Source organism: Papilio xuthus, unplaced genomic scaffold (genome assembly GCF_000836235.2).
Source record: "Papilio xuthus unplaced genomic scaffold, Pxut_1.1 DF828258.1, whole genome shotgun sequence".
In the NCBI taxonomy this organism is placed as follows: domain Eukaryota; kingdom Metazoa; phylum Arthropoda; class Insecta; order Lepidoptera; family Papilionidae; genus Papilio; species Papilio xuthus.
Window position 1 is genome coordinate 3,696,849 of NW_013530391.1, and position 25,734 is coordinate 3,722,582.

Consider the following 25,734-nt stretch of genomic DNA (forward strand, 5'->3'; position numbering starts at 1 on the left):
CTGAATGAAAAACAATTGTACTCTGGACAGCTAAGATTTTAATGTCATATTGTAAAATAAGTGAACAAATTGTATTTTATGTTGTACCTCTATACTATTTATTATGAAATTAAAAATACAAATAACACGGAATAGTTTATTTCTTCCTTATGTATTGAAACTTGTAGACGGGTGCCGACACTTTTGTACCTGGACGTATTCTCTTGGGCTTCAAGATCTTGGCATCATGGAGGTGTCTCTTCAGTTCCATCTTCTGTTGTACAACTGTCAGCTGTTTCTCCCGCTCTATCCTCTTTGACAGCTCCTTATATGCCTTTAGTTTTGCTTTTGTTGATTCTTTTACAACCTGTATGGAGATTTTATTAATATTAATTTTTTATCCTTTATTAATAAGTAACCTATGTGTTCTTCCCGACTATGTTCTACATGTATGCCAAATTTCAGCAAGATCCATGCAGCCATTCCACAGATACCTGTGTTAATGATGTAACATCTAATACCTTCTTTAAATGAAAATTGCTTACCTGTTCATCAACTGATGGCAATGTAATCTTGTTCAAATCCGATAGTCTGGGGCGGTTGGACTTTCTGTTTATAAGTGAGGGATGAGTGTCCAGTCTCTTGGCCAAGTCAAAGTTCTTCTCCTCTCCTTCATCCACAAAGAATATGTGAGTGTTGCGTGTTGCATCCACTACATCTGTCATGTGCAAGTGAGACTGAAAATAATGATTATTAGTATAAATCAATATTTTATTAAATTATTTATTTGAAAAACTACCAATAAGTTGTCTAGTAATTACATTTAAAGACATTTTTTCTGCTGTAGGATATTCAATTCTAAGGGGGAAGGAAATATAATTTTTTGAACACAAAATGTCCTATTAACCTGCAGCCTTTCGATGCGTCGGCTCTCCATGGTGCGCTTCATATTGATGTACTTTATGTCCTGTGTCTGCATCAGTTTGATCTGCTCCACGCTGTGCTCTTCCTCCTTCTCCAGCTCATGGTGCTCCTGAATACAATGAATGAATATCACAAGAATTTCCCATGACTTTTCAGATGTTGGTTAAGCAATGGACTTGTACAGCCCGGAGATAATGTTAGGAGGTTCCAAAAAGTTATAATGTTGTATGTTTTCATATAACACAAATTTAGGTAGGTCCTATATTCTATTATGGTGATTCTACTTACCCCATCCTTGACTCTTGAATTAACCATATGAAAGTAGAATTCATCTGGATTCTTGTCCAACGTACGCTTGCGTAACAGTTTAAGTGTCTCGCCCTTCTCATGATAATCTTCAGCACGCTTTTTGTAATCTTTTTTCTTCTCTAATAATCCCAAATGTTTTCTAGAATCAGGCTGATGTCGTTCCTTGTGCGTTTTTTGGTTAGCCTTTGCGGCCTTTTTCCATGAAGACATATTGATTTAATTTAACACGTTAAATCTAATAACAAAAATTGTAACTATATGGTATTTAAAATTTAAATATGAGTATTAGAAGATTGGATACAAAACGCTATAAACACCGAATAACTTCACACGTTTTGATGACATTTACTTGACTCGACACGACACTGACATTGACATAATCTCAACCAATTACAGCTTTTGTTAACGAATTTAGTTTGAAGATATTCTGTTAAACGCAGATACAATATTGTTTAAAGTCGTCTGGTATAAATAAATGTGGAAGTTTTCTCACAAAAAATATACCAAAGAACTTTTAAACGTATGAAGAAAGGGATAGGTTAACAAAAATATGACTCAAAATTAAATTAAGTAAATTAATTGGGATCACCTGGGATCGTCCAGTGACGGTACCGACTAGTTTCTAACTCGTCGGAGTTCCATCATCAGAGCGAGTGTTTATTATGGGTTTTTCGTGATCACATCACCATTCGCACTAATTCAGCCCTAATTAACTTATTGTAATATCTCACGAAAGTTTAATTCAAAAATAGTATATTCAACAACATGTGGCGATCTCAATTTGGGCTTATTTCGTTCCAAATAGAAGTTGCTGTGCGCCTGTTACTAAGTAACGCGTTATTTAATTCATAGTTAGTGGTGTTTACAATAGGAATAAATGGTTTCAAAATTAATATAAACCATAGCCTCAAATAGTTACTACCTCGAAGCGTCGATAAAAGATAGACATTTATGATATTATGACAATTAAACCGAGCGCTAATTATCGTCGGGTACAAATCACCCCGCTAGCCCTCCCCCGGTGACAATAGATTGTCTGATAGCGATTCCAAATTGCTAACTCAATGTCATCATTAGCTGATACTCATCGATAGACATGTCACCAGCTGTAGCATTGAATTGTCTCTTTTGAATAATCTGCCCACATCACCTTGGCTTTATTACTTTGCCTGTATCTGATCATATTTTGTTGTACAATGATCATGTTCAAATGTATTATATGTAGTCCACTGCACCTCGTTAAATAAGGTCATTTTATATGGCTAGTACTTTATTCTAATAAGTTACAAATCTTGGATGAGAGAAGTCGTTAAATCTTCTCAGTTAACAACCGGTTTAGCTAATACATTTTTAGAGCATTTACAGCATTTTTAAAGCAATTTTTACTTAATTACACCTTTGTTGATGGTTGGCGCTAAAGGTCAGCGGTCATTAAGAGTTGACAGCACGCTAATTACAGGTGACACGATGGCAGAAACATGTTGCTGACGGTGTTAATAGTTCTGACTATCTAGATCAAGTATCAGTATATTGCCAAACTTAAAATGATTCTCGAGTTCATCCGCACTACAGACAAAGTGAGTGGTCTGTACAGACCTGGTCATGACAAAGCCTTCGACGTGGGTGGTGACGGTGCGTCATTTCTACAAAACCACGACATTACACGGCTTCAAATATTTAGGTTCGAAATTCTTTTCAGATCGGTTGGTATCATTTTTATTTGCAGATTTATACTTTAAAACTATAGACTATAGACGAATCGTACCGATCTTGGTAACCGGCAGAGTGGGATGGTTGTTGTGCTGCTTCGCGAGCGCGTGCTGCGCGGGCGTGCTGTGCGCCGTGCTGTGGGCTCGCTTTACGCAGGTGCCGGCTCTGATTACGCTGCGCGACATGCTCGCCGAGCCCCGGGTGCTACGCCTCTCCAACATCGCGTTCTGCCCCGCTGCCGGCAACATCGCTTACCTGTTTCAACAAAACTTGTATGTAATGAATAAATCATAAAATGGAGACAAGACAATCAAGCAAAAGATGTTAGTTCAAAGACATAATATACATCAGAGTTACAGACAACGTAACACGGGCGCGACTGCCGGCGATCCTGTCATTGGTGCTGCGCAGGAAGCCCCTGACTGACAGCCAGGCGGAGTTGCTAGAGGGTGCGCTGAGCGTCAACAACCTGACGCTGGTGGGGGCGTTAACGCGGCTGATGCCGCCGTGCTCCCGCATCATAAGGAACTGTCGCTGGCTGACGATGACATTGCCCTGCGGCGACATCTTCCAGCAGGAGCTGACACAGTGGGGCCTCTGCTGTGTCATGCGCCCTAACGAGTTCGTATTGCTTGCTATTCATTGCTTGTACCAGCGATAGCTTTAACTATTATATAATAATATTATAATACTTAAGTAATGTCATAGAATCCAACTGTCATCAATTTTAACGACCCGCTTCACAACTTCGCGGCGGCTGCTCACCGGCATGCAGTTCTCTGACCACAGCCGCGTCTATGGCTGCGAGGTGAACACTGCTTTTATACTCGTATTATAACGGCATTCAATACATAAATATTGTTGCTGTAATTCACTCAGTTTATTCAGAGAATAACTTGAATTCTTAGTTTTTTACAAAATACCCGGGCGAGGAGTGGGTGGAGCCAGTTCCCCTGACTCCGGGCTACAACTACATGGGCTCGCTGACGTCCACCTCTATAGTGGACAGCGACGCGGACAAGCTCGTCAACAACCGCTGCGTCTACAGGGACCGCTACACCATGAGCAACTGCATGGTACATGTTTATGACCTCATGTTGTCGGTATCTATGTTGCGACTTTCGACGGTGTTTCCACTCAGTTTTTGTTTAGCTACGAAATTGTTATTGATAAAACCTGATAGTAATAATGTTGCAGATAAAATGCAAAGAGAAGTTGTGCGGCTGCGCTGACCCTCTGCAAACCAACGAGGACAACGAAACGAGCGGCCTACCCACCTGCTCCATAACAAACCTCAACTGCTTGCGGACTTACAAGAATGGTATGCGACTTAAGACTTAAGTTCATTGTCGAACTTACTAGAATTTGACTATAAATATATCCTTGTCAGTTATGACTTTTGAGGGGTTTTTCCTGAACATTGTGGGAATAATGAGTGTCTTTTCCTTCAACTGTATTTAAATTATTTTCAGGACTATTACCTCAATTAATAATGGTTGTATTATCTCTATTACAATTAGTTATTAAGCTAAGCTAAGAGACTGCACTGATATCTCTTCTTACCTTAATGTTTCAATGTGTACGAGTGATGTGTGACCTTTTGTGTTTCAGATAATTTAAGTTGCAACTGCCTGCCGTCCTGCAGAAGAGTATCAACGGACTTATCCCTTGAATTCAGTCCCATGAATGCCTTCGAACACGCTTTCGACAACATTTAGTTAGTAATTTTACCCATTCTTCAGAGGCTCTATATTATGTATATTGCGATAATTTATGAATCATGAATTTTTTATTTCAAAATAGACAATATCAGATGTGAATTAATAACTTCTTGAAACGAAATATTATATCTTTCAAAACTGTAGTTGTCTTACAGTTCGGGTCTAAACGCAAGCCAGGCGGTGGTGCTCAGCCTACACATCAAGATCACCGACTCCAAGAAATTCGTCGTCAACCCAACAGAGACTTGGATCACTTTGTTATGTATGTATGGTACATTATAAAGCGCAAATAGCTAAATGATTAAGAGTAAATCCATTTGGTCGCGGGTTCGAATCTCATCTATCCATTTATGTAGCGTACCATATTTTTTTACAAAACAAACTAATGATCGTGTCTCTAGATACGAGGAAAATAAAAACAATATAATATTTTTGTTTCTTAAACTTTTCAGCTATGTTTAGTGATATTGTGTTTACATGTATGTATGTAAGATTTTATGGTAGCGTCTCTCGGTGGCGTGTTCAACATGTTCCTGGGTGTGGGCTTGTTCAGCGCGCTGGAGCTGCTCTTCCTCATCTTTGTCAAGTTGCCGATAGCTTTGAGGAAATCCAAGGAGTTGCCACCACTAAAATAAACTGAAATCTCTTTGAAGACAGAGATAAATATACATACGTATGTTTCGCTTGTAGAAATTTGAGGTTATGTATACTTTTGTGGCGACGAAATTTTTAGAATCAGGTTAATTTAAATAAAAAGCTTATTTCCTTTTAAATCATTTTATTACGACATCAATGGATACATAAACAAACATTTAATAACATTTAGAAAACATTTATTATTAAAAGTAAGTTTAAATCTTACTTTTGTTGGATAAGTATTTTTTACTTTTAATTTTTTTTTTTACGTTTCGAAAGATTTCACTAAATGAGTACATACACTTACATTTTTTTTACTTTATAAAGTACTTATCAGAATACATTTATCGTTTTGGTAATTTGAATTTTTAATATATTTTCATACCGGCAGGAATGTTTGAAATTAAAACTAACAATATGGAACTTTTTCCTTGATAATCAATTTGAATATAAAAAATCTTAGTGTTAAAAAGTAGATAGCGATCGTATCCAATAGAGCCTCAGTCAGACGTGTCTTTGTTTTTTTTTTTAATTAAGGCTAGTTTACATAACGTATAATAAACATACAATAGTCATAGTGATATAATTAGAAGGCCATTACAATATTTCCATTTTTCGAGTAGAAAATCCTCGTAATTAAGTTAAATTGTACATCATATAAAAGATTCATACATTGATAATTTGAAATAAAACATTTAGAAGTTCACATATGATTTTTTTTTAAATACATAAAAAGTTACATTGATAAATGTAGTACCTAATACATAGACGCAAACATTTATATAATAATTATTTTATAAAAAAAACAACATTCATTGTATGTACAAAGCGGTTACACAGCCATTCAGAACATTATATATTCTAATCACGACATACACTCACGCGCTTCTATACAAAGGTAATAGACAGGGACAATCTAACAAATCTAGTAAAAAGTAAATGCGAAGTAACGCATTGCATGAAATATTACTAAACTTAATCGACCATAGGCCATAGAATGATTCAAACGTTCATTTGACATTTTAATAAACTAATTAAATGAACACTACACAGACCATAGACCCAATTTTCCCGCAGAAGGGACGGTCTCTATGGAACTAATCTGTCAAATTTGCGCGGGAGAGCGCGGAACAATGGCGGAAATCTTTTGCGACGCAAACAAATGTCAACAAGTTTACAATACCTAATAATATTGCTATGAAGAGTAAATTTTTGAAAAAGAAAATACGATTATCAAAATACCTTATAACCTAAAATTATCGAGTTTTTTTTTATAGTACAAAGTTGTTCTAAAAATAGAAGGAATTGATATTCAGTACCAGTATCAAATACATAAATTAAAAAAAGATTCTTAAATAATACATATACTATTATACATATAGAGAGGTAGTGTATAATGAGATAAATGCTTTGTCCAGCTGACGTAGCTTACACATACATTTTGTATATTTGTACTCAAGCAGAAATACATTCAACATGAACAACATCCATTTATGAATAACTCGCTGAGCACAATCCTACACTAAGTATAATTTAATCATTAAAATAACATTGAGATGCAAAGATATCAATCAATCATTACATATGTCCTTATCCTCAATGTTAACATTCATTTCAACGTTGAACAACATTCATAAAAAAAAAGTTTATGATTATTTTTTATATTAATAATATATCAACATAAATGGGAAAATAAACTGATTTTTAACATCCCATTATAATATTTGATGGATATAAACAGATTATTACTAACTGAACTGAATAAGTTAATTATAATCATGTATTTAAAAAAAAACTATAATAAGACATTCAGTCCATAGTGACTAGAGTGAAGTTAGGCGCTATCAACCTGCAAAGGTATTTAATAAAAAAAACACTTTTCTTAATTATTTTTTCATACTTTTGCAACAAGTTTCAAATGTATCTGCATATTTCAAACACAAAGTTTAACACTGATTGCTATTGACAGCTAACTTCACCGTAGTGGTTACCATAGAGCGAAGTTTACTCCGGCGGGTACGCCAGGACGAACATGCTTCAGGAATCCCGCTGGCGCGCCGGCAGCACGTCCAGCATGCAGAAGACGGCGCGGCACACCGGGCAGGAGCCGCGCGCCGCCAGCCACGCACTGCTGGGAGCGCCCGCGCCTAGTGCAGCCCCCGCCCGCGCCGCCCACCACCGCGCCATGCACGCGCAGCACCACAGCACCCTGTGTCACACACATTACAGACCTCCGGGGCCAAGTGCAGCCCTAACTCTGCCCAGGACAAAAATTTTTGTTGGCAGTTGTGGCTACTTTCCTTGAAGTATAATGTATTTACTATACATACATTATCCGGCTCAAAAAACTATTCAGTTGGACTAATTGTATAAGAAACAATTATATGTAAATATTTGATATATGCGAGTATGGAGCGGTACGGCCTACCTGCAGTTGCACTGCTGGCAGGGCGGCGGTGCGATGCCGGCGAGCGGAGCGGGCACGGGCTCGCAGCGCCGGTCCAGTTTCACGTCCGCCATGTTCTGCATGCATCCGATGCACTGCTCCAGTTCCTAAAAAAGAGCTTTCTAATAAATATGCATCTCACACTTATTTATTGCTTGGTCTTTAAAATTCCATATTGAGTATTCAACACATGTATATATGTCCATATTAAAATGATTATAGTTTTATTTATCAATAGTATACCTGATCAACATAGTAGGTGGGGTTCTGGTCGACATAGTGTTTGAACAGTGTGACAAATCTCTCCACCACTGTGGGAAGTAATGAGATATGGTCGGGTACACGAACGGGCCGTGGCAGGCGGGGTTGTAGCTCGCGTAGCGCAGTTGTCGTCAGTCGGAAAGAGAAAGGCTCCACATCAGGCCGATACGGGATCACTTCTATGTTAACATATTGCACCTCCTCCTCACCAGTGGGAGTCAGCGTGTGGTTATCAGTCTAAGTATAATAGATAAAGTAAGAACTGATGCCTATAGAATTATTAAAACTTTTGAAATTTTAATTACAACTTACAGCTGTAGCAAATAATGAACAGTCTTCATGATGCACAGCATTCATGCCATATTGAGTAACTCTAATGAGCCAAGTATCGGTGGCCACCAACTTGCTAGTGGCAGTCAGTGGGAGGCACACTTTGTCCACACTGCAAGAGAAAATCTTGATGTTTAAACTATGTAGGTACCTACTTTAAATGTTTATTGCTTTCGGATAAATTATGATCAGTGAAAAATGTTTATGTATAAAAGAATATTACCTGCGAAAAGCAATATTGATGTTATTAGCGACCACACGCCAATCGCAGCCCTGCGGAACGTAACATAAAAGAGGCCGTACGACAGGATGCTTCAGTTTTTCGTATTCCCACCAGCAAACGAGCTTATAGCACATTAGCAACACTATGATAACTGTGGAGATCGCAGACGCCATCATCCACGACCCTCGCTCACCGCCGCACCACAGAGTGAACACATATCCCATCGGCAAACAAGAATGAATAAAAGCCGTAATTGTTATTCTCTTCATTTGATATCCGATAAAGTTCATGTTTTCGGAACCTAAAAGTCCCTCGAAGATCTGAGGAATAGTAAACCCAGCGGCCACGAACTCAGTGGGTGGATAAATAACGCAAAATGAAAATAGCAAATAGAATAATGTGAGAAGTATATCCATTGCGAAAGACATTCAAATTTCAAAGGATTTTATTATTTTTTTATATTCGGTATCACGCACAAGAAGAACTTAAAGCATAGCAGAAGCTGCTTCGTTTTCCTCCTTATTCTTATCAAAACTAAATGAAGCACAATATCAATATCTAATCAAAACTGCTTATCAATGACACAATGACAATTGACAATATTTTTTTAAACGATGTTATGGTCCGGTAACTAGACTTTTAAGACAAGATTAACAAATGAAAATAGCACCAAAGAGCCAGACTAAACGACGTTTGACAGTGACAGTAACGAAAACCCTTGTGCCCATTGCGCCTTGCGCAGTCCAGCTCCTCCCTGGCCAAACCAAACCTATACCCTGAAAATGAATCAATAAAAGGAAACAAGTGGAACCTGAATAGCTTTAATAAAGCATAAAAATAGAAAACAATTTTCCATTTCAGACACAGTAAAAGTAACACAGAATGCAGGATTTTTTTCTATGTTTAAAAAATTTACACCGATATAATATGACTAGGAAAATGTATATTATACTTTAAAATAAAATGGGGTCTATGCATTATTAAGTTTTGCTCTACTATAATATTGAAAAAATTGCAAACAATTTTAATATTTGATGTGTGAAATAATGAACGAACGGTGACCTGTCAATTAAATTGTCATTGTCAATTTGTCAAAGTGAAATGTGGATGTGGACACGTATTAATCAAAATTGTTTGATTTATTTTTAAAATTACTTGAATAGTTTGGTTTATATTGCATGGCATAGAATTGATTTAAATCATTTAAGTTTAATAGTGGCAGATATTTTTCGCAAAAGGCTTTCTATTATCCAGGTAAATTTTGTACAAAAATACTGGTACTCATATTAAAAGTTGTTAATTTTGGTTTTTTGTAATTGAAAATGGAAACAACGTTACTGGATACGAATATACAGTTTATAAGATCGAAATAATAAATTACCGGCGTGTTATATGCATTTGAAAATCATAAAACGATTATTCAACATCCCCATTGATTCATACATTCCGAGGCTATAATACGCTACCATAACATATTTCAGTCATTATTGTTATTTCGTTAACAACGTTTTAATTTCTTAACACCATAATGTGTTGTGCATTTCAGCAATATGGCAGGTGTGGAACAACCCTGCTACACCCTCATCAACTTCCCCACGGACACGGAGCCTCACAATGACATGCAACTTAAGCTAGATCTAGGTAACATTAGTGTTATATTACCTTAGTTAATTCCTTATATTATTTTTAAAAAAGTCACATTAGGTGAGCATTGTCTTATTTATTGCCTGTTACATTATAGAAAAAGGAGATATAAAGAAAAAGATTGAAGCATTAAAGAAGACTATTGGTATTATTCTCTCTGGTGAAAAGATTCCTGGTCTTCTGATGATAATCATCAGATTTGTGTTGCCATTGCAAGATCACACAATAAAGAAACTCCTACTGATATTTTGGGAGATTGTTCCCAAGACAACATCTGATGGAAAACTCCTACAAGAAATGATTCTTGTTTGTGATGCTTACAGGAAGGTTAGTTTCACCTTTACAACTCTTATGCTATTCACATCATTCTGTTTGTAAAGACTATTACTTCTCTATTCTATGGTCATTTTAGAGATGTATGATTTTGTGGTCAGGACTTGCAACACCCGAATGAGTTCATCCGTGGCTCAACATTGCGGTTCCTGTGCAAATTGAAGGAGCCAGAGCTGCTGGAGCCACTGATGCCTGCCATCCGTGCCTGCCTTGAGCACCGTCACTCCTATGTGCGCCGCAATGCAGTGCTCGCTATATTCACTATCTATAGGTATTCACTATTCTATTGCTATCATCAATTATTAATTTTGCTGGAATTCAAACTTAAATATTTTATAGAAATTTCGAGTTCCTGATCCCGGACGCACCAGAGCTGGTGGCAAATTTCCTAGAGAATGAGCAGGACATGTCGTGCAAGCGCAACGCTTTCCTGATGCTGCTGCACGCCGACCAGGAGCGCGCGCTCACCTACCTCGCCGCGCGCCTCGACAACGTGCACGGCTTCGGTGATATCCTGCAGCTCGTCATCGTCGAGCTAATCTACAAGGTCCTACATCTACCTCATCTGCCTCATTCCATGTGTAACAATGTGTACAACGAGAGTTGTTGTGCGTCAGGTGTGCCACGTGAACCCGTCCGAGCGGTCGCGCTTCATCCGCACAGTGTACGAGCTGCTGAACGCTGCGAGCGCCGCCGTGCGCTACGAGGCGGCCGGCACGCTCGTCACGCTCTCCAACGCCCCCGCCGCCATCAAGGTGAGCGCCGAAACGCCCCCCTCCACACAGACACGCCCCCCGACACGCCCTCAGACACGACCACTGACACACGCTTGTCGCAGGCGGCCGCGTCCTGCTACATCGACCTGATAGTGAAGGAGAGCGACAACAACGTGAAGTTGATCGTGGTGGGGCGGCTGAGCGAGCTGCGCGCGCAGGGCGGCGAGGCGGCGGCGCGCGCGCTGCCGGACCTCGCCATGGACGTGCTGCGCGTGCTCGCCGCCTCGGACCTCGACGTGCGCCGGCACACGCTGCAGCTAGGTGATACATCTGTCCCTCACCACTGGGACATCGCACTCGGGGTGTGGCGAGTGACTAGACATGTTTTTTGTGTCCGCCAGCGCTGGAGCTGGTGAGCCCGCAGCACGCGGAGGAGCTGGTGTCGGTGCTGCGCAAGGAGGCGGTGCGCGCGCAGGCAGCCGACCACGACGACGCCGCCAAGTACCGCCAGCTGCTCGTGCGCGCCATGCACCGCGCCGCCATCAAGGTACCGCATGCACTTTGTTGTTGAGTTCAGACATAAACAAATATGTAGAGAAGGTATATTAATTAGACATTATGTGTTGCGTGATGTCAGTTCCCCGAGGTGGCGGGCAGCGTGGCGCCGGCGCTGCTGGAGCTGGTGGGCGACGGTAGCGAGCTGGCCGCGCACGACGTGATGCTGTTCCTGCGCGCCGCGCTGCACACCTACCCCGACCTCAGAGAACTCATATACAAGGTAACATCCAGTTGTAGTAAGCACGCAGTCTTGTCTTTCTTTATATCTATGTGTACATTAACGTGTGGTGCGGTTTGCAGAAACTGCTGGAGTGTATAACCAGCATCAAGGTGGGCAGGATCGCGCGCTGCGCGCTCTGGCTGGTGGCGGAGTTCGCGGACAGCGAGCAGCGCGTGCAGGCCGCGCTCGACGTGCTCGCCGAGGTCATACCCACGCCCGCCTCCGATCAACCTAACAAGGTATTGATATACCGCTCACAAAACTACATATAAATTAATTTATCATTGTTTCACATTGTAATATAATATGTTTGACTTTAACAGGAGGAGGAGGAGAAGAGCGAGGAGCAGAAGCCGGAGGCGCCGGCGCGGCAGCTGGTGACCAGCGACGGCACGTACGCCACGCAGTCCGCCTTCAACCTGCCCACGTCAGTACACACACCACTTGTTCATCCAACACACTTTTCTTATGAGGATGGAGGCGGGAACGCACAGGATGGTGAAGTATCCTTTTTTTGTGCGTCCCTTCCTCCGTCGACTGATAGGAGATGTCTATGGCCAGAGGTCGTTTCGCCATTTTGACGAATTAAGGCGGGCAGTCGTTAATTTTCCACCGTATGATATAAAAATGCGTCGCCTGTGTCCAGCAGGGAGGGCGCAGAGCGCGGTGTGAAGGGCAGCGGTCTGGGCGCGGCGCTGCGGGAGGGCGACAGCTTCACGGTGGCGTGCGCGTGCTCCGCCCTCGCCAAGCTGGGCCTGCGCCTGCCTCCGCCCCGAGCAGCACGCGCCCTGCACCTCTCCGCCGCACTCCTCGCACACCACAAGCTGCACCCTGGTAACACTGCGCTCATATACCAACGTCCAACAAACCTAAATATTACCTTCCATTTCAGTGTCGGTTGATGTGTTCATTTGATGTTCTAGTTATACCTTAGCGAGACTTGATGATTATGTGTATGGATATTGTAATAAGTTTGTCTGTGTGTACGTGTGTACGTGTGCACGTGTGCAGGCAGCAACGGGTCTCGTCTGACGGCGGACGACGTGGAGCACTCGGCGCTGTGCCTGGTGGCTGGCGGGGCGCAGCCCGAGGCGGTGCGCGAGGCGCTGCTGCACGGCACCAGGCGCGCCCTCCACGCCCTGCTCGCCCTCCCCGACCGCGCCGCCGCCACCCTGCTGCCGCACGCAGAGGTACACCCTCACACCCTTACCTTACGACTTCTCAAAACTTCTCACAACGTTTCACAGTTAATCAGTTTTAAAATATGTGCGGTGTGTATGTGTACGTGTGCAGGAGCGTCCGCCGGCTGTGAAGGCGAAGGTGCCAGTGGAGGCGGGCATCGTGTTCCCCGCGCTGGCGGGCGCCGCCGCGCACGCGCACCACGACATCTTCCAGATATCGCTCTCCAAAGCTGTGCAGGGTACGCGCTCGCTCCCTTATTACATTCTGTATTACATTCATAAATCTGTGTCACTGTAACTGTGAGTAAATGTGTTTGTGTTGTTGCGCAGGTCGCGTGGGCGGCGGGGGAGGGGGAGGGGGCGGCGAGGAGGGGCGGCTGTCGCGCGTGACTCAACTGACGGGCTTCTCTGACCCGGTGTACGCGGAGGCCATCGTCGCCGTCAATCAGTACGACATCGTGCTCGACGTCCTCGTCGTCAACCAGACCGGTACGTGAGCACCGCTCGGTAGCAGCCGCCAGCCGGAGATGCGGCCATACTGAATGCGTCTTGTTGTGTGCAGACGACACGCTGCAGAACTGCTGCGTGGAGCTGGCCACGCTGGGCGAGCTGCGTCTGGTGGAGCGCCCCGCGCCCGTCGTGCTGGCGCCTCGGGACTTCGCCTCCATCCGCGCCCACGTCAAGGTCGCCTCCACTGAGAACGGCATCATATTCGGCAACATCGGTACGTTATTCTCATCTAATAACATGTTAAACACGTGAATATTATTTACTCTCAAATGTTTGATATGATATGTGTCATTGTATCAGTGTACGAGGTGTCCGGAGCGTCGATGGACCGCGGCGTGGTGGTGCTCAACGACATCCACATAGACATAGTGGACTACATCCAGCCCGCCCTCTGCAGCGACGCGGACTTCCGTCAGATGTGGGCGGAGTTCGAGTGGGAGAACAAGGCGAGTTGCCACGCCCCACACCCCTACACCCCTACACTCCACACGCCACGCCTCCACACGAGCAGGGCTACATGTTACTCGTTGTAATGTTTGCAGGTGTCGGTGAACACGAACATAACAGACCTGCGCGAGTACCTCGACCACCTGCTGGCCTCCACCAATATGAAGTGCCTCACGCCGGATAAGGTAACAATCTATTACGCACTATTACGTTATCTCTGTAATTGCGGAGGCTGATTAAATTGAAAATATATTTGTGATGCGCAGGCGCTGTCAGGTCAGTGCGGGTTCCTGGCGGCCAACCTGTACGCGCGCTCCATATTCGGTGAGGACGCGCTGGCCAACGTCAGCATCGAAACCCCCGCCCCCCGCACCGCCGCAACACCCGCACACCCCGCACCGGTCCTCGGCCACGTCCGCATCCGCGCCAAGAGTCAGGTAACAGCCTCGTCATCGTATCTTCATACTCAATTATGTCGCAATAAGTATGATATTTTAGTGTCCACGCCCGATAGATGGCGCTGCACAAATTGCAATACAACATTAGCGATGACGATACGACAGCGATAGTCACAAATATTCCTAGTGGTTTTTACTTAAATATTATACATTTCAGTACTTAAACATATTTTTACTTTCTTTAGCATATTGTTAATTTTTTTATTAATTGTGTAACCGTAGAATTGTATGAATGTTTACTTCTGCTGTAAATGAAAGAGATATAAAGAATTTGATCTGTTATACTGGATGATGGTCAAGTTGTACACAATGTATCAGGGCATGGCGCTCAGTCTGGGTGACAAGATCAACATGATGGCGAAGTCTCCGCCGCCACGACCCGTGCCGGAGGAGGCCGCGCCCCGCCTAGACATACCCGCCTTCCTTGACGACTAGCTGACACCAACACCATCACCATCACCATCACCATCGCCACATGTCAACTAATACTATTTAACTAAAGTATTTCTGGTACCATATATTACTATGACTACATAAATTATACTTTTATTTTATGCTAAATGATCACATTTCTTCCATTGTGTTGAAAATTAATGTCCAATAACTGTCGCTAATATTTGCCTTTAGGTAGTTATTAATTTTTTAAATATATTTTTCAAAGTGATCCTAGCACGAATATTTGTGATAAACGCCATTTATGTGAAAGATTATTGTTGTACTTTCCGCTCGATAGATGGCGCTGTACAAATTTCAATACAAATTTTATTGATGAGAATACGCTACGGTTATCTAAACAAATGTCTGCGCTCGGCACAAACTTGAAACAAAATAAATCTATGTATTAACGTGTGTTTCTCATATCTATTGAAGGAATATGTGGATATTTTATTGAACATTCCTTTTACCATTTGAAAATATTGACGCAAAGTAATGTGGTGGTAATTGTGCGTACAGAAGAGTCAAGTTAGATTATAAAATTAATATAGTTAAATTTATTATATTAATTTAGTTATGTTTAATATAATTTGAATATATTTCTTAGAAATTAATCAATTCTTTTTATTTGAATATTTCCCCATGTAACAATATGTAAACTTCATTTAACATCAAATTAGGGTTCTCGAAACAATTTTATAAAACTTTCCATTTGTGCCATTGCTATTTCATAGCTGGCTACATAGTTTTAATTACAAGTAATATGAAGCATTTGCTCTTTTGCTTCCATAATCCTGATTTTATTTGAGAATCTAACTAATTTATAAATTCCAATGTTTGGATGGATGGATGTTTGTTAGACGATATCTACAAAACGGCTCCACAAACCTCGCTGAAATACATACACATAGACTACTAATTAAGTTTTTTTATAATTCCGCGCAGATGGAGTCGCGGGCGACAGCTTGTGGATTTATAAATAAAGTATTACATTGTATGGCACAATGTTGACATCAGCGACCTGACATTCTTGTTCATTTCAGTGATTTGGCTCACGTTTCAATTTATGAATGTGTATTCTTGCATTACATAACTTGTTACGTTTAGTTGCCAAGTATATGAGTACCGGCTTTACTTGACACGTACGTTGTACGGCCAATTTTTTTAAATCCCTTATCATCACCGCTGAGTACTCAAGCTGCGTACTGTTTACGTACATTATTGTCTAATTAAATCGTTGGGTAAAATAAAAGTCATATAAATTTTTATGAAATAAATTAGTTTATTGCGACGTGAGAGATGTTGTTGACGCGTGTCGTGTGTAAATGTTTGCTCCGTAACGATTGACTCAACAGTATAAATAATAAAAATAATTTATAGTAGCAATAAGTTAATGGATTGGTTACAAAACAGTTCAGCGGACGCGGCCGGCCCGCGCCCGCGACCTCGCCCCTCCAGCGCGTGCCTTCGCCCTGAAGACAAACAACACTCGTTACTCGTTAATTGAAAATTAAAATGTCTCTTTTAAAGTCAACACCATTGTAGCGTATTTTTATTATATAAATTAAATAACAATCAAAACCTACTTATTCCTCCTCTTCTTCTTCCTCCTCCTCTTCCTCCTCCTCCTCCTCCTCTACCTCCTCCTCTTCGACGACCTCCTCCTCCTCCTCCTCGGGCTCGGGCTCGTACTGCGGCTCCTCGTCCTCGGGCTCCGCCTTCACGTCCTCCTCGCCCTCCGGCGACTCAGGCTCGCCCTTCTTCTTGCCCGGCCTCTCGCCGAACCACTTGGGCAATCGCGCTGCACATATACATATACACACTCTTAAAGTCTTGCCTTTACCTTATTTCATCATTTTAACATTTACTCATTTATAATGTCTAATTTACCAATAATTAACTTAAAGTGCAAAATAAATTCAAAAATTATAAAACAAACAAAAGAATACTGGGATTCATACAAAAACAGATCGAGTACAAGATCTACGTATGTTAAATGCGGGGAAAATTGTTTACATTTTTTTACAATAAATCATATGATACAATGAAATGGATTTAATAAAACAAAGGAATAAGGTCCGTTTCGCGTCGGCAGAGTCGGTGACTTACCCTTTTGCCTGCCGCCGAACTGCTCGGCCCTTTCGTGCCAGATCTTCTCAAGGAAGTCCTTGTTCAGTTTCTCTAGGTCCTAGGCAATGGTTAACATTCAGGGTCAATACAAATGCTGACGGGGCTCGGTACAAGGTACAATGGGCGGTACGGGGCAGATGCTGAACGCAATGCCAAACTAACTTCATGCAAACTCTATCCATAATTATTTACATATTTTATTCTTAATTCATTGCAAACATAAATTTCATAAGAACTTTGACAAGCAGGCTGAGTAAATTACCCGTCACCAGTATCTGGCAGTATTTAATATTGGTGTTCAGTTAGTTGGGCATTGGTGTGACATTGGAGAGTATATGTGTGGGGACCAGGCGGGCGACAAGACACGAGTGACAAGTGACAAGGTCATGCCGGGGCGTCAGTCACACAAGATGGCGCCGAGTCGCGGCTTACATTTGTTTCGGTTCATCCACTGATCCATCTTCTCCTTCCACATCTTATCCAATACTTCAGCTTCTATAGTACTGTAACCCTGCGTTTAAATATCCTCAATCAAGTATTTCTTTTGCGCTCTAACTCTGATTACAATTCGGTTTGTTTAGATAAATTGAATACATCGCTTGAAATGATTTAGATTTTGTACTTACACCTTCGAATAGTTTCTTTTTGTCGTCATAGGACCGTGTGTCGACACGCCTTTCATATTTGGACGCGACCTGGATTTTGGGCTAGAAGAAAAAAACAATAGTATGATTACTTCACGATTCTTTTGATCTCAGTGGGTAGAAGTCCAGTATATTCCAATTATAAGACCTAAGCATAACAGATGAACTTACGGGGTGCTTGCCTGTGAGTGCCTCGGGGTCGAGACCCTTCTTCAGGGCCTTGTGTCTCAGCTGCTGCTTTTGTCTTTCTTTGAGCTCTTTTAACTGCAAGTGATGGTTCATATTAACATTAATTATAAATCAAAATATATTGTGTATTGATGATAATGGCTACTAACGTCGTAGTCCTGTCTCTTTTGCCTCTCCTCGAGGTCGTATTTCTCTGTCTCGAGCTTGACTATGCACTCCCAGAGCTCGGTGGCCTTCTGGCGCAGCTTGTCGACGGACAGGCCTTCGATGTTGAGCGGCTTGATGCGGATGGAGAGGGAGATCTTCTTCTCCTCCTCCAGCTGCTCCTTGGTCTTGTTGCGCTCCAGCTGAGCGCTGCTCAGTCCGAACTGAAATACAACTCTATGCTTATTTTCCAATCTTGATGATCAATGATTATAGCCATATTTATATTTCTACAAACACGAGTGAAGCCGGATAAATCTGTCTCGTGTACTTTAAGAGATTAGCTTACGTTATCGCTCTTCTTCTGAATGGTGAAGTTGGGTCCGGTCTTGCTGGACTCCTTCATGGCCTGCAGCATGGCCTGGCGTTTCTTCTCAGCCTCCTCGAGCCGCTGTCTCTTCTCCTCGATGTCGCGCTGTTTCTTCTCCTCGATCTCCCGGACTCTCCTCTCCTCCTCCTCCTTCTTCTTCTGGGCGAGGCGTTTCTCTTCTTCAGCGCGAGAAACCTAAGAACGCGTAAGTTATGTTACAATTTGTGCGAATTATAATAATTAATATAATTAGAATTGAATTTATATGCTTGTACCTTGCGTTTAGCCTGCTTCTCTTTGAGGCGCTTGAGCTCGTCCTCCTCCTTGGCCCGCTGTTTGCGCCATTCGTTGATGTACTCCTTCAGCTGCTCGTCCAAGTCCGACCGCTTCTGGTCTTGACGCTGCCAACGTACACATCGCACTTTAGTTCCTGTTCTACACAATTCACTTGCATTTAGAAGCTACAAATAGAAAATCCGCTACCTACCTTGATGAATTCTGGATCTCCCTCACCCCTGCAAAATGAAATCCATATGAATATAGGAGTATGTTCGAGTACTTGTGTTAATGTTAGAGCCGACGCAGCGTCGGCAAACAATACAAATACAGCTTCTGTTACAATGGATATTAATTGATAATTAAGAAACAGTCGCTCGATCGCTAAGCTTTCATTAACTTTTGTCTGTTTCGTATCATTAAACAAAATATAGCCTCGAATCCAACGCTTTATTATGGCGATACATGGATACAGTTAACACGTACTTCTAACAGCTCGGTTATGTCAGCGGACGGATTATTCATTGACACATAACATATAATTTATATATTCGGTGCGACGTTGTCGCGCGCCACATGTAGTATTAGGCAAACTTCCACCAAAGCGATTACAGCGAGCGCCTCGGAAGTCGCCAGGAGTTGGGTCGCGGCGCGAGTCGCTGCTGCACACGGACGACGAGGACATATCATTTTAATACAAATTATTGTTTTACGGGTCGCTCATGCTGTGACGTCATGCGATTATTGACGCAATCGGGGCTAGCTCGAGCGCGGTCCCCGTTGACCGACATCTCGAGGCATTGCGAGCGGCGCGGGCGCAAACCGCCTCGGAAATAGATCGCCTCCCGACCGACAGAAATAGCTTTCGCAGCGGTCGGCTCGGAGATGTTTAGGCATACAAGTTTAGATCCGCGAGGCGCGTGCGCCCGAGCCCGGTTTAGTCAAATGATAGTTTAATGGTTAGTGACACCACAGAGAGCGGTGCAACTTACGCGATCGATGGTCTACTCCTAGAAACAGAAAATAACAATCAGCCTCTACATCTTACCACCGGTAGCTACCTATCTACAGTCGACATTAAGACGGACAAACAAATCGTGAAATGATTCAGTTTCGGGATATCTTTACTTTAAACTAAACTATAATATTACCACATGGTTAAACTTTATTGTTAAAACATGAGCTATGTTTTCTATAGATTAGATACGAATACATTTCTAAATTAAACAAAAACTTACTCCATTAATCCTCAGTATAGATCGAGATCGAGGTGTGAGTGTGTGTCCATTTTTTTTGTATAGAACATGAAATAATGTCGAATATAGGTAATTAGCTACATCATTTCGTCTTAAAAATATTATAGATAGAAAAGAAGTAAGCGGTGAGAGCGATTATTTTGCGCATACGCATCCCTTTCACAACGTTACAAGCATTTGTGAGGGTTTACTAAAATTTTGAATAGTAGGTAAATATGGCCGCCGGCCAGTGCGAGATTAATTCATTTGCCAATCACAATCTCCACATCGATATGTGTAGCGTAACATCGAATCGAAAGAACCCATCGACTAAAAGCGAAGCATCCTAAGTCTAAAGTAGAAACCGTCGAGACACTTACTCTGGTTTAGGAGCGGGCCTGCGTGTTGGCACGTCGACGGCGGCAGAAGAAGATAAAAGAAAAAAAACATAGATTAGAAATTGAATCCTTATAAACAAAGAAAAGACACTTTACAATAAGCACTTCTTTGTTAAGGCAAACGAGAGACAGATACAAAATGGAGGAGAGAAGAGGTCCGCCGGGCGGCTTCTCACTTCCTCGGTTGAAGGTTCCCGATGCAGGCGGAACGATTTGTGCGCTGCGGTCATGCAAGTCGTCGGAAGCACATATAAACAGCGGTCGAGCTCCTACCGTGTGTGGTGCCTCGGTAAGCAATAGAGGCGGCGACTCAAGCACTAAAAGCGTTAGGTTGGCGCTAGACTTAGCCTAATGAGCGAAGTGAGAGCTAGTGCTGGATCAACCAAAAGGGCACGCCACTTACTTCCTGCAACAAAAGAGAGAAGAGGGATCGGTGAGGGCGTGCAAAAGTTTCGAAAGGAGGTACACGGTGCGATGGCTTCCCTCTGTTTAGTCGGTAACTAATTCAGGGATCTTTAACTAAGTAGAACTAATAGATTTATAAAACGAAAGATGATAGACTAGCCGAGGCAGAGATACCAGGCCCTGATAAGCTAGAGTAATGAAAATCAAACAGTAAAAGTGTACAGAGTGGGAACTATTCTGCTGGCAACGGAAGGCCGGGGTTCGGGGCTAGCAATACTTACGTCTCCGGAACTTCTTCTTCTACTTCCTCCTCCTCGGAGCCACTGCAATACACAATGTATACATTAATTCACTTCTATATTTACCTATGCTGAAATCCAAGTAGAAGTCATTATGTTGAACCTTGATTAATGGCAGTAGGATAAAGTGCGAGAGTCAAAACTATATTATAATTTTCGGTAAAATAAAACCTTGTGGAGTAAATTATTTATAAGTTCACTGGATTTAACAGATACTTACGAATATTCCTCCTCGTCAGACATGTTGGTAATTTATTTATTCTGTGAATTAAAAATAAACTATTAGTGTCTATGATTATGTTTGACATTTTGAGCTTTACAAACGACTGAGGTTTGCTATAAATTTATAATAATATGGATAGCAAATTGGTACTAAAAATTTGTTTCATTTTCATACAACTTGCAATCGAGCTAAATGTTTTTCTTTCTCATTATTAAATAATAATAAGACAACGACGAGGTTAACTGTCAGTGTCAATGTTGCCATATTTGAATAGAAGCAACTCATAAAACTTCAAGCTTATTCACAAAAAATAAGATTTTATTTGTTGACCATTAAATATTAAATGGATGTAAAATTGTGCGCCATTTAGTTGTGTAATTTTCAATTGCATTACATCTTAATTACTGCACTATTTGTGTCTTGGCAGTTCATTCTACTTTATGTCCGATGTCGTTACTATAGAATACCTTTTATTTGTTAATAGTTGGCGCTAACTCAAATTATTCATTGAAGAATGCAAGGGATATTATCAAAACAGATTGCACACAGATACTGGCAAAGATTGAAAAGTAACGACAAAGGCTGAACAGATTGCATATTATTAACTATGTTAATAACGTTTGTCCCGTAGAGTATGACTTTTGCTTCTCGGAAGGATATTGTCTAATAACATAGATCCTCAACTTTTCTTTTCTGGTAGTCCCATTTCAAAGCTTACTGCTTTCGACTCTGCTACATTTCTGCATCGCCTTGTAAAGTAAAAATTAAGAAGATTTAAGGTTCAACTAGACTAGGCTCTAATTTAGGCCAATCGTCCTTGAGAAATAATTCAATTGGGTGAAGTTGAAAGCCAATTGGCTATGTTTCAAGGTCATCCCGTTGTGCACTATGTTGTCTTTGAAAGGCGCAACACTATGTAAACTTTTCTTTAGTCGCCAAACATTTGTCACATCTGGCTGGTATTGTGTAAATAAATTGTAAAATTTCTCAAACCTGTCTCCCACATCATTTTTTAAATTCCAAATGAAAACAAAATTGCATGTTCATTCATCAGTAATCAATTGTAACCAAAATAAAATGATGTCATCATAGGTCATCATCATGCACTGGTAATGCAAAAATTAAAAAGAACCTATCGGTAAATAACGAATACCGGCGCTCCGCATTACCTAATAAACGTGTGCGCGCGCCAAACAGTGGAAAAAATAGAACGGTCGTCGGGCTGGATGGCGCGAAACGCGCGTATTGTTTATGATGTCCCGGTTTATTTTTAGAGGTTTTATCTTTCTCGCCATCGCGCACACCTACGGTCCGCTAGTTGGCAAACTTTCAAGAGGAATTTAAAATTGGATTTCAGTACGAAAGCAACGTTTCTAATCCCGAATATTTTAACTAAACAACATTATTTTTCATATGGTCTAAGACCACTTATGGACCGGGCCATAGACAATTCTAATTGGTCATTCGCTTACACAAGTAGTAATCATATAGAAATCTTATATTTACTCTTAATTGCTGTAGCTCTTGATATTCACGATGTGTAAAAATATCTTCTGTATATAATTTCAAACTCTCTATAATTGATGTCTGTTACTGTAACCTTCATTGATTCATTAAACTGTAAACTTTGGGTCTATTTTCATTTTAACGAATTGTCCTATTTTTTGTGCCGTAATAGTAAAATATATATTAGACCCAACATTCGCTTGATGCAACTATTTTGATCATCGGTAGTGCAGTTGTTAAGCGCTTGACCGATCTGAACCATCATCTATACGTCATGGTTTGATGCCAATATGATTTCCATTTTCGAATGTCATCTGTTCTTAAGGTGAAGAAAAACATCGTGATGCAAACCTGCAGATGTCGGTGAAGAAATTCAAAGATTTGTGTGTGGTCAACCCGTACTGGACCAGCGTGAAAGTGACGAATTGTTTTATTGGTCCTATTCAGTCACGAATGGTTTACGAAATACCTTTTGATTGTGGCCAACTGAGTCTCTCTATCAAAGAATATGTAACTTCGTACTAAATAAGTATGAAAAACGCGTCAGTTACATATTTTGTCTTGTTGATAAATATTATATTAATTAACTTAGTTAAAAAAGAGACTTTTGAGTCCAGACTGTACCACGTGTACACTTGCCACTTTACAAATATAATATTTAAAATGAAAGGCTATTAATTGTTGTCATTGCTTTGCGATAAAATAATAGGTGTCAAAAAGTGTGAAATATTCTTTAGAAAAACCTTCCGTAAGGTGCGCGGACAACTTAACAATATTGATATTTAATATTGATAACTGTCAAGAAAAAATGATTGCAACTTTAATTTTTATTTTAAAAACTGTTTAAAACGTTACTAAGGTATTTTGCTGGTTTAAAATATTCAAGCATTCCAAAAATCTTTAGAAAATATTTTTCTGGAGCATTTGATGAAGTTATTTGTTACAATCAATAGCCAATTAGTGTATGTTGTAACTAATTTTAGCAAAATTTGACCAAGTTAGAGTTTTGTTACAATTAAGACTTAGCTTTAGCCTAGTGTTCGGCCGGTGTTATAATAAAATTGTTAGTGTCTTGTCTGTTATCAAAATGTACGTGTACAGTGTGTAGTGCATATTGGATGTAAAAAGTGACATTTTGACAGGCTAAGGTAAGAAACATGTCCACAAGAAGCGCGGCGGCGGCGGCGCTCCCGCGAGGTAACGTAATCCCGCGCGCTATACAAGGCGCTCGTCTATTTCTGCGCGGCGCCCGCTGCCCCCCGATTTGGCAACACTACACGGGTTTTATTTTTAAACTGCACAAATCCATTAGGTGCAACATTACCGTAAAACCGTCGGTTTTGTATCGCACTTAGGGCCCCTACACACTGTACGGGTCCGAGACACTGGCACTTCGCGGCACTTACGTCGCACGGGTTGAAGGCGGTCACTCAGTCACTGGTTCGCACCGGCAGCGCAGCGACGTTGGAATGTGGAGTCCGCGGCGACCGGGGCGGCTCTGGCGGTGGCGCGCCCAAGCCCGCCGACGGCCCCCGCCCGCGCCGCTGCCCTCGCCCGCACCCCGCAACTATTTTTGGGCGCGGTCATTTTTGAGCTCGAACGTCGGCAGCTCCGGTTTCTGAAGGGAACTGACACCCTGCACAAGGCACGCGACGCTCGCGCTCGGCCACCTCGCCTGCACCCTGCCGGCGTTGCGCTGCTCGGCAGCCACGGGCGTGGCTCACTGACGCCTGGCAATTGGAAATGGAAATGTAACCATAAATACGCCAAACTATCAAAACCAGACGAAAAGATAATTTCGCTTGAGATTGTATCCCTGTTGAATTATCATCTCTTGCTGCATGTCAATCCTGATGTTGGCCACATGGCTTACAGTCCCTCAGTTTATTCTTATTCCAAAATAAGTTAAATTTTTTTTGGTATTTCTAATTATTTTCTGTGATATGCTTTTACCTTTGAAAGACCCCAGCATGATGGGACCTTCAAGGAATACATCATGTCATTGTCACATTTGTTTATCAATTCTATGGAAATGTCGGTTGGAGAAAAAACCAGAGAGTTCTACTAAGTAGTAACACCATTTACAAAATTTCTATAGAAATCTTAATCTGTGGCCATATGAGTACCTATACGACCCTATGTTCAGGGTTGTCCATAAGTATTGGGATGGACCGACAGCGAGTGGTGTTACGCGGCTCTAGGGACGGCAATAGCTATCATTATAAAAGGGAATGTTATAAAGGATTGCCTAGTCAGATTTCTATCCATATTTACGCATTTGTACACATATTCGGATAGTGTAATATTATTACCTAATTATTACACCACCAAGTTGGCAATTGTCCAAGGAATACGGGTACATCTAAGTAGGGTTCCAGTAGAGATATTCATAAATATGGTATTGCTCCTCATGTGAAATGAGTGCATTTGTTGTAAGACTGCACTTAATTATCTTTTATGTCTGTCCAATCATCATTAGCCCGTCTGAGTGTTAAAAAGAAACCGAAGTTAATTACCAGCATATTTTTGAAAGTTAAGTTAAAACACATGAAGACTCTAATAGATATGATGTCATTAAAGACTAAACAAATTCTTTGATCTACTTATAAAGAATATTTATATAACCTAACAGGAATAATAACTTTCGAGTTTATTTAATTTTCCATACGTCTTACATGAGACACATATGCTTACACAGAAATAGTCTTTTAATAATGCGATCTCCCGTATTAATAAATAAATTGTTTACAAAGGTTGAATTTCTAAAATAATAAATATATCTCTGTACAATGGTGGACGCCGCAATAACATCTTTTGCACGAATGTGCCGTCTTGACCGGTGAAGTTAAAAGATATTCTATTCTTTTTATATTT

At 41.4% G+C, this 25,734-nt stretch overlaps 5 protein-coding genes across 12 annotated transcripts; 2 read left to right on the forward strand and 3 right to left on the reverse strand.

Moving 5' to 3' along the window:
- Window positions 1-57: 57 nt before the first annotated feature.
- LOC106113503 (probable U3 small nucleolar RNA-associated protein 11) lies at window positions 58-1,580 on the reverse strand. Its single transcript, XM_013306309.1, has 4 exons — window positions 1,192-1,580; window positions 887-1,012; window positions 525-716; window positions 58-346 (listed from the first exon to the last, which is right to left on the reverse strand). The coding sequence occupies exons 1-4, from the start codon at window positions 1,420-1,422 to the stop codon at window positions 137-139; spliced, it is 759 nt and encodes a 252-aa protein (XP_013161763.1). The 5' UTR covers window positions 1,423-1,580; the 3' UTR covers window positions 58-136.
- Window positions 1,581-3,466: 1,886 nt separating this feature from the next.
- On the forward strand, window positions 3,467-5,278 carry LOC106113361 (degenerin del-1). The gene is made up of 7 exons (XM_013306087.1): window positions 3,467-3,543; window positions 3,631-3,730; window positions 3,831-3,998; window positions 4,120-4,243; window positions 4,534-4,639; window positions 4,799-4,905; window positions 5,148-5,278. Exons 1-7 carry the CDS (start codon window positions 3,467-3,469, stop codon window positions 5,276-5,278), a joined length of 813 nt encoding a protein of 270 aa, XP_013161541.1.
- Window positions 5,279-6,976: 1,698 nt separating this feature from the next.
- Window positions 6,977-9,134, reverse strand: LOC106113380 (E3 ubiquitin-protein ligase TM129). Its single transcript, XM_013306109.1, has 5 exons — window positions 8,540-9,134; window positions 8,299-8,428; window positions 7,969-8,223; window positions 7,708-7,832; window positions 6,977-7,488 (listed from the first exon to the last, which is right to left on the reverse strand). The coding sequence occupies exons 1-5, from the start codon at window positions 8,965-8,967 to the stop codon at window positions 7,317-7,319; spliced, it is 1,110 nt and encodes a 369-aa protein (XP_013161563.1). The 5' UTR covers window positions 8,968-9,134; the 3' UTR covers window positions 6,977-7,316.
- A 495-nt stretch (window positions 9,135-9,629) lies between these two features.
- On the forward strand, window positions 9,630-15,443 carry betaCOP (coatomer subunit beta). Of its 2 annotated transcripts, none has more exons than XM_013306282.1 (20): window positions 9,630-9,793; window positions 10,086-10,180; window positions 10,281-10,510; window positions 10,618-10,787; window positions 10,856-11,063; window positions 11,134-11,271; window positions 11,355-11,553; window positions 11,634-11,779; window positions 11,870-12,010; window positions 12,091-12,249; window positions 12,334-12,437; window positions 12,660-12,844; window positions 13,022-13,200; window positions 13,304-13,430; window positions 13,522-13,680; window positions 13,754-13,915; window positions 14,002-14,147; window positions 14,244-14,333; window positions 14,415-14,585; window positions 14,925-15,443. In XM_013306282.1, the coding sequence occupies exons 2-20, from the start codon at window positions 10,090-10,092 to the stop codon at window positions 15,039-15,041; spliced, it is 2,922 nt and encodes a 973-aa protein (XP_013161736.1). In that variant the 5' UTR covers window positions 9,630-9,793; window positions 10,086-10,089; the 3' UTR covers window positions 15,042-15,443. The 2 variants fall into 2 exon arrangements, with proteins under 2 accessions (XP_013161736.1, XP_013161737.1); XM_013306283.1 differs by having other exon boundaries at window positions 12,337-12,437.
- An 858-nt stretch (window positions 15,444-16,301) lies between these two features.
- On the reverse strand, window positions 16,302-24,384 carry TpnT (Troponin T, skeletal muscle). Of its 7 annotated transcripts, NM_001312475.1 has the most exon segments (15): window positions 16,308-16,513; window positions 16,628-16,842; window positions 17,151-17,229; window positions 17,798-17,878; window positions 17,987-18,079; window positions 18,154-18,372; window positions 18,498-18,713; window positions 18,794-18,919; window positions 19,006-19,033; window positions 19,787-19,804; window positions 20,410-20,427; window positions 21,110-21,111; window positions 21,113-21,155; window positions 21,352-21,392; window positions 24,267-24,348. In NM_001312475.1, coding segments are annotated over 13 exon segments (1,161 nt in total). In that variant the 5' UTR covers window positions 21,375-21,392; window positions 24,267-24,348; the 3' UTR covers window positions 16,308-16,513.
- Window positions 24,385-25,734: the final 1,350 nt, after the last annotated feature.

Excerpts from the sequence above, each read along its gene's own strand:
- LOC106113503 (XM_013306309.1), bottom strand. The coding sequence starts at position 1,422 with ATGTCTTCATGGAAAAAGGCCGCAAAGGCTAACCAAAAAACGCACAAG. Across the intron at positions 1,013-1,191 it reads ATTCAAGAGTCAAGGATGGG|GAGCACCATGAGCTGGAGAA; the intron begins GTAAGTAGAATC and ends CATTGTATTCAG. Across the intron at positions 347-524 it reads TGCCATCAGTTGATGAACAG|GTTGTAAAAGAATCAACAAA; the intron begins GTAAGCAATTTT and ends ATCTCCATACAG.
- LOC106113361 (XM_013306087.1), top strand. The coding sequence starts at position 3,467 with ATGACATTGCCCTGCGGCGACATCTTCCAGCAGGAGCTGACACAGTGG. Across the intron at positions 3,731-3,830 it reads GCCGCGTCTATGGCTGCGAG|TTTTTTACAAAATACCCGGG; the intron begins GTGAACACTGCT and ends TTGAATTCTTAG. Across the intron at positions 4,640-4,798 it reads CACGCTTTCGACAACATTTA|TTCGGGTCTAAACGCAAGCC; the intron begins GTTAGTAATTTT and ends GTTGTCTTACAG.
- LOC106113380 (XM_013306109.1), bottom strand. The coding sequence starts at position 8,967 with ATGTCTTTCGCAATGGATATACTTCTCACATTATTCTATTTGCTATTT. Across the intron at positions 8,429-8,539 it reads ATCAATATTGCTTTTCGCAG|TGTGGACAAAGTGTGCCTCC; the intron begins GTAATATTCTTT and ends TTTCTCTTGCAG. Across the intron at positions 7,489-7,707 it reads TGCCAGCAGTGCAACTGCAG|GGTGCTGTGGTGCTGCGCGT; the intron begins GTAGGCCGTACC and ends TGTGTGACACAG.
- betaCOP (XM_013306282.1), top strand. The coding sequence starts at position 10,090 with ATGGCAGGTGTGGAACAACCCTGCTACACCCTCATCAACTTCCCCACG. Across the intron at positions 12,250-12,333 it reads CCTCCGATCAACCTAACAAG|GAGGAGGAGGAGAAGAGCGA; the intron begins GTATTGATATAC and ends TGACTTTAACAG. Across the intron at positions 12,438-12,659 it reads TCCGCCTTCAACCTGCCCAC|GGAGGGCGCAGAGCGCGGTG; the intron begins GTCAGTACACAC and ends TGTGTCCAGCAG.
- TpnT (XM_013306218.1), bottom strand. The coding sequence starts at position 21,374 with ATGTCTGACGAGGAGGAATATTC. Across the intron at positions 18,714-18,793 it reads AGAAGCAGGCTAAACGCAAG|GTTTCTCGCGCTGAAGAAGA; the intron begins GTACAAGCATAT and ends ACGCGTTCTTAG. Across the intron at positions 17,683-17,797 it reads AAAAGAAACTATTCGAAGGT|GGTTACAGTACTATAGAAGC; the intron begins GTAAGTACAAAA and ends ATTTAAACGCAG.